General features: G+C 54.4%; 1 protein-coding gene across 1 annotated transcript in view; it reads left to right on the top strand.

The window, feature by feature from the left end:
• The first annotated feature begins 2586 nt into the window (after window positions 1-2586).
• CARS1 (cysteinyl-tRNA synthetase 1) overlaps window positions 2587-6757 on the top strand; it is a 50897-nt gene continuing 46726 nt past the window's right edge. Inside the window, exon 1 of the mRNA XM_055580550.1 lies at window positions 2587-2716. Within this exon, the coding sequence (XP_055436525.1) occupies window positions 2692-2716 (25 nt within the window). The 5' untranslated portion in view covers window positions 2587-2691. The remainder of the gene's footprint in view (window positions 2717-6757) is intronic.

Here is a 6757-nt window from a genome sequence, read left to right as displayed (position 1 = left end):
TGAAATGCAGTACTTGGGTACAGTCTCAAAAACAACAGAATGATCTCTGTTCGTTTCCAAGGCAAACGTTCAATATCACAGTAGTCCAAGTCTCTGCTGCAACCAGAAACGCTGAAGAAGCTGAAGTTGGACGGTTCTGTGAAGACATACAAGACCTTGTAGAACTAACACCCAAAAAGATGTCCTTTTCATTTTAGGGGACTGGAATGCAAAAGTAGGAAGTTAAGAAACACCTGGAGTAACAGGCAAATTTGACCTTGAAATACAGAATGAAGCAGGGCAAAGGCTAATAGAGTTTTGCCAAGAGAATGCACTGGTCATAGCAAACACCCTCTTCGAACAACACAGGAGAGGACTGGAGTGGAGTCCGTGAGTCGGGCACCCTTACGCATCGTCTCAGGGAGCCAGCCTGAGGCCTTCTCCGATTCTCCAAGGGGCCTGAAACAAATAAAATGCTGAAGTTGGGACCCCCAGCTGGTGTCCGTTGGGGACACTGGGAGGGTCAGGGTGGGCAGAATGCCAGGGCCTAAGGTCTTTCCGTTTGAGAAAGGAGAAGCTTAGGGAGCTTTCTTGTGGTCTGAAGATCCGCCTTTTCACATTCACCAGTGACATTGGAGCAACACTGATTTGTCAAATAGAACTTCTGTGGGGTTCATCAGGAAAAGGTAGAATGTTGGTTTTATTTTATTATACATTTGTGGGGGGTTTTTTAAGTTTTTTTTTTTTTTTTTTTTTTTTTAGTGTGGACCGTTTTCTAAAGTCTTTTGAATTTCTTACAATATTACTTCTGTTTTATGTTTTGATTTTTTGGCCACATGGTATGTGGGATCTTAGTTCCCCATCAGATGTCGAACCTGCACCCCCTGCATTAAGAAGTCCCAACTATTGGACCACCTGGGAAGTCCCTACATTCTTGCTTTTAAGCAAAAACATGAGTCATGATAGGAATTCTTATCTAACTGTAGATTATCAGGTCCCTGTTGACCGGGTTGCTGTGTGTTCACTGGCACAGGAATCCACAAGAGTCGAGATTTACCCAGCACATACTTCCTGCCGGGTGCTTTTTATAATCTTATTCTAACAGCCCTGGGAGACTATGCCATCACACAGATTTAAAACATGACCACCCAAAGCTCAGAGAAGCTACAAAACTTGCCCGAGCTCTCACGACCTGACCTGGCCCAGCATGCACAGCAGGAGGCTTCCCCATCCCAAGCCCCTCAACACGTCTCTGGGTGGCAGGACAGGGCAGATGCCCACGTGTGCTGCATCCGCAAGGCTTCTGACTTGCCTGCATTTCCTTGGCTCCTTCTAAGCTCACTTGCTCCAGTAATGAATGAGCAACGGACATGTAAGGAGACACGGCAGGTTGTAGCTAGACGGCTTCCTGGCCTCTTGGCTTGGTCCCTTCTTCAGGATCATCTGAGCTGGCACAAGGCCTCCCAGGTCATGGGCTGTGGTGTGCAGCCCAGCGCTGAGCCCTTGGGGCAGGTGGAAACGCCTCTAGGAGTACTCTCCCAGGGCAGAGTCACTGGGTACTCTTGTCTTCCAAGAATGTAAATAAACTCTTCCTTTTTTTTTTTACAGCCATCAATAAGAACTTGTGCAATTTGTCTTTAGTTTGCAGAAGTTAACTGGAAGATATTTATGGGCTTTACTGGATTTGAAGAAAATGACAACATCTGGAAAGGCTCCTCAGGAGCAGGGATGAGCTGGCTAGGGAGGGTCATTTGTATGTTTTGTGGGTGTTTTTTTTTTTTTTTTTTTTTTTGCTACATGGCATAGCATGTGGGAGGGAGGGTCAAAAGGGAGGGGAAGTGTGTGTTTCTACCACTGTTTCAGTTTCTTGTACAAAAGAAACTAAGAATGTTAGTAATTATACACTTGGGTTTTGTGTTTTTTGTTGTTTTTTTTTTTTAAGAGAATGACGTGCAATAGAGACCAGACTGTGGGTTGTCAAGGGATAAGGGGAATGGGGAGGGATGAAGTGGGAGGGGGAGGGATGAAGTGGGAGGTTGGTGTTAGCAGATGGAAGCTTTTTAATATAGATTATCCACAGTGTCCTACTGTATAGAACAGAGAACTATATTTCCTATCATACTATATTTAATATGACAAGTCATAAGTGGAAAGAATATTAAGAATGTATATAACTGTCATTCTTTACAACATTGTTAATCAGCAATTGTACAACAATGTTAATCAACAGTTCAGTGGCTCAGTCGTGTCTGACTCTTTGCGACCCCATGGACTGCTGCACGCCAGGCTTCCCTGTCCATCACCAACTCCCGGAGTTTACTCAAACTCCTGTCCATCAAGTCGGTGATGCCATCCAACCATCTCATCCTCTGTCGTCCCCTTCTCCCTCCTTCAATCTTTCCCAGCATCTGGGACTTTTCCAATGAGTCAGTTCTTCGCATCAGGTGGCCAAAGTACTGGAGTTTCAGCTTCAACATCAGTCCCTTCAATGAACATTCAGGACTGGTTTCCTTAACCTGAATAAAAATTGAGTAAAAAAAAAAATAAAAGATTCCCAGCATGCCCGGGGACAGCGGCGTCTGCGCGCGGGTGGTTGCCTAGCGACCGGGCGGATCCCGGAAGGCCGGCGGCTTGGGGGCGGGATTTCCGGGGCGGTGGTTGCATCAGATTCTGGGAAGCCGCGGCGGCCTCCGCGAGTGCGGGATTCGGGTGATGGCAGGGTCTACCACGGAGCACGGTGAGCGCGCGCGAGGGGCGGGCGGGGCAGCCTGGGCCGCGGGGCCACGCGGGAGCCGGGGGCGCTGGGTCTCTGAGGGGCGGGCCCCAGGGCGCGCAGAGGGCGGGCCGGGACCCCCGGGTTTTCCCCGGCGGGTGCGCTCTTCCAGCCCCGTCCGGGCCCTGCCGGGGCCGCCACTCCCCAGGTCCTCCCAGACCTCGAGGCCTCCGGGTCCCCCTGCGCCCCGACCTCGGGGGCTGGTTCTGCGTTCCCCTGCCAGCCGCTGGGCCGGACCTCACCGCCTCTTGCCCCCTGGGATTTGGGGGGGCAGGCACAGCCAGGGTCATTTGGGCCCGCCCAGCCCCACGTTGACACTTAGGAACGTGGGGCCGAGGGAGCCGGACGCGGACGCACGGGAAGGGGTTGGGGTTTCACGAAGGCTGTCATCTGCGGCTGCAGTGGCCACGGGGACCTGCCCGGTCGCGGCGTTACTGCCCACCCTTAATCGCCGCCCCCGGGGTTCCGTGAGCGTCTCAGGCTCTGTCCCCACGGATCACTCGTGTCACCAGCCGGCAGACAAGCCGCCACCAGGCAGCCTCTGGGGCATGCTGGTTCCCTGCTCACCCTCCCTCCTGCAAGATCGCGGGGTGCCAGGCAGAGCGGGTGTAGTCCCCGGATTCTGGAGTCCGGGGCAAGCTTTCCTTGGGAAGCACTCTCAGGGTGTCGTTTTTATTCTCTGGTTGCCCTGCTTAGACTGGACACACTTCCCTGGCCTCTGGGGTCCCCCTTGTTCCTGGGGTTCCTGGCTGGGAGCTCTAAGCAGCTGGACCCGGTGACGTGGGAGGCCCCTGATGACAGGGTTGCTGGGGTACCCACCATCCAGGCACCCCGCATTCCATCGGACAGGTGTGCCTGGACTCCAGCATTGGCCCCACCCACCCAGATCCTCGGCCTCCGAAGTCCCCCCGGACTCCTGAAAAATAGCAGCTTGGTTGATAGCCCAGTCTCTGGGGCCGGCAGGGCTGGGGTTCCACCTCTGCCCCTTCCCCACGTGGGGCAGATTTAAAAAGTCGCACCTAGGAGGATGCAGTGAGCCTTATAGGGGTTGGTAGAGGTTAAGAACACTTGGCTGAAATGGGTGCTGTGTCCGGGTTGAAAGCCCAAGATTGTTTCTTTTCTTCCTTCCTCCGTCTTTCTCTTCCTTTTTCATTTGAGATCAGAAATGACATATTCAGTTTTTTAGTTCTTTTTAACTGCTTCAGAACTGGAGATTTTCAGAGCCTTAGTAAGAATTGCCCTGTTTTTGGAAGATTCCTGCATAGATTAAGTTGTCTGGGGGGCTGACAGGTTGTCCCGGTCCTAAAATTAAGGGCCACAGCTCCTAGCCCACACTCTGCCCTCTCTTGTTTTAGAGCTGACGCCCCCCCGCCCCCCAACCTCCCCACACACACCCCTTGTCTAGGCTTTTCTCAAAGACAAGAACCTCGGACCATCCCCTGAGGAAACAGGAAACGAAATGGTAAGGGCTTCATACAGCTGCCAGAGTTCTAGATGTTCCAGGTTTCCGAGTTCTGAATGCTTTTTTTCCCCTTGAGCTTAGAATCATCGATAGTGACCATTTTCCCAGAATTTTTAAGGAGTCCCTCATTTAGAATAATCTTCCCATTTCGTATCGTCTTTCTTAAGTTGGTGGTCCCTGCGATGCCACTGGAGTTAAAGCTTCTCCTTTGTACCCTGAACACGAGGCCCGTTCCTGGGTGTTTTAGAAAGTTGAGTCTCATCCCTCATGACCCCCAGGGTGGACTGGGCACATCTCAGAGGCCTTGCCCTGCAGGTCAGGCCTCTTCGGTGGCCGTGAGTTAGGTCAGACCTGCAGTTTAATTTTTTATACTGTAGATTTCCAAGTTGTTCGTAATAACAGTTGTTCAGTCGCTCAGTCGTGTCCAACTCTTTGCGACCCCGTGGACTGCAGCACACCAGGCCTCGCTGTCCTCCATGATCTCCTGGAGTCTGCTCAAATTCTTGGCCATTGAGTCAGTGATGCTCTCTAACCATCCCATTACAATACAGGAGCATTTAGCATTTTTCTGAGCATGAGTCTGTGCTGAACACATCTGTGGGGGCCTTTCATCCTCGGAGCATGCCTTCGTGGTTAATACTACCCTTGCCGTGCAGACAGGAATCCTGAGGTTTAGAGCAGGTGAGTGATTGGTCTGAGGTCACACAGCTTGCCAGGGTCTGTACGACAGTAGCAGCAACCTTGGCTCTGCTTTGGTGACTCTGTTCAGATTAGCACCAAATGCCCCAATTCCAGAGTGGGTCAAGGCAGACAGGGGAGCAGGCTGTATTTTCTATGTTTCCCAAAGAAAAATGAAATGCATGTGTGTGTAGACTACAGATATTTGCTCATCCATGCACTCACGTCTCCCGGTATTCCCAGTCTAAGAGTCAGGGGAGATAGTGTCCTTGGGTGGTGATGAAAGCGCCCAGTGTCCACGCTCCCACCCCGCCCCACCCCTCCCCAGGCAGCGGTGCCATGCAGACACGTGTGTCCGGGCATCAGATGGTGATGCTCCCCAGGACCAACGAGTGCCCCGTGAAAGCTCACACCTGCTGTTTTGGGGGGAACTTGTCCAAGAGTCCTCAGCAGTGTGCTCACATGGACGTGTCACTTCATTTGTTCAGGAGACATACTTCACAGCAGGGCACTTCCGTAGGTCTTGGTTCATTCGGGGATGTGCTTCAGGCATCGGCTCTGCCGGACGCTGCTGGGCGTGGGGGTGCGGCCGGGGGCAAGGCTGGGTGTCGGGCTTTTCTGGGCTTAACATCCAGCGGGAAGGGGTGGCTGGAGCACAGAAGCCCAATGCTGCCCCAGCATGGACCATTTCTTTCTTGGTCACTTCCCCGTGTGCGTGCTGCTGGCTGGCCCGAGTCCGCGGAGGTGGTTCAGGGCCAGGGCCCCTTCCTCTGAGGCTGCAGAATCTGGCAGAACCTCGGCGAGTCCTCCCCTGCCAGCCGCCCACAGCAGGGTGGAGCACAGGCGATCACTGTGGAGACTCTACCGGGCCAGGTCTAGACACGGCGGTGGGCATCCATCCGTCTTCCGGCCAAGCCCAGCCCTGCAGCCCAGAGACGGAGCGCCATGTGGACAAGTGACATCTGGATGTCCAGGGCTGTGCTCAGGGAGGTGGGGCCCTCACTCCCGGGAGTGGGTGGTGTTGCCGCTGGTGCAGGAGAGCAGGGGTGCATGCGTCTCTCTGGTCCCCCAGATTCCTGTGTGTGTGTTGGGGGGGATGCTTTTGTTCCAGAAGGCTTATCAGACTGGGAACCCCCTAGGAAAGAGAAATGGGCCTGAAGGGGTCCCCCGGTGACAAATGGGAGCAGAGGCAGGTTTGGGAGCTGAAGGGGCCTTTGCAGGAAGGGCCTGATCCTCAGGGCAGGGTGCTCCCAGGGCCTCGCAGCCAGCGAGGGACAGGTGCAGACCCCCACTGCGCCCAGGCGGTCTTGGAACAGAAACAGACCTGGCCTGGGCGCTTAGGAGGAAGGCAGGCCTGCGGGGAGGAGTCTGAGCATCAGCAGGCTGCCTGTGGGCTCTTAGCCACTGAGGTTGGCAGGGCAGGGGCCAGGGTAGCCGCCTTACCCCCAGGCTCTGATTCTGAAGGTCTCGGAAGGCCTGGATCAGGTGCTTCTCGTAGCTGGTGGTGCTGCCTTGGTGCTGGAGCTTACCCGAGCAAGAGCCTAGCTGGAGCGGAGCAGGAGGTGTGTGTGGGGGGGAGTGCTGTTGGCAGGCACGGGCAGCTGTATACGCTGTGGGGAAGGAAGGAGCTGGGAGGCCACGACCTGCGTGACTTGGGCTCTCACCTGGCTCTCGGATCTGCGTAAGTTCAGTTAAGCGTTCGCTAAACCGTGATGACCACAGTGCACGCTCAGGGCCTTCCCACAGTCAGAAGCTGTGTGTCTGGGTGGCCCCGCAGTGGGCTGGTGGATGCAGTGCTGGGAGTCGTGTGTGCGCGGGGCTCCCGGGGGAGGGGGGTCAGGGAAGCGATGGGCACCCCGCTTCTG

Source organism: Bubalus kerabau, chromosome 5 (genome assembly GCF_029407905.1).
Source record: "Bubalus kerabau isolate K-KA32 ecotype Philippines breed swamp buffalo chromosome 5, PCC_UOA_SB_1v2, whole genome shotgun sequence".
Taxonomy (NCBI): Eukaryota; Metazoa; Chordata; class Mammalia; order Artiodactyla; family Bovidae; genus Bubalus; species Bubalus kerabau.
This window is presented reverse-complemented; position numbering and strand designations above follow the sequence as displayed.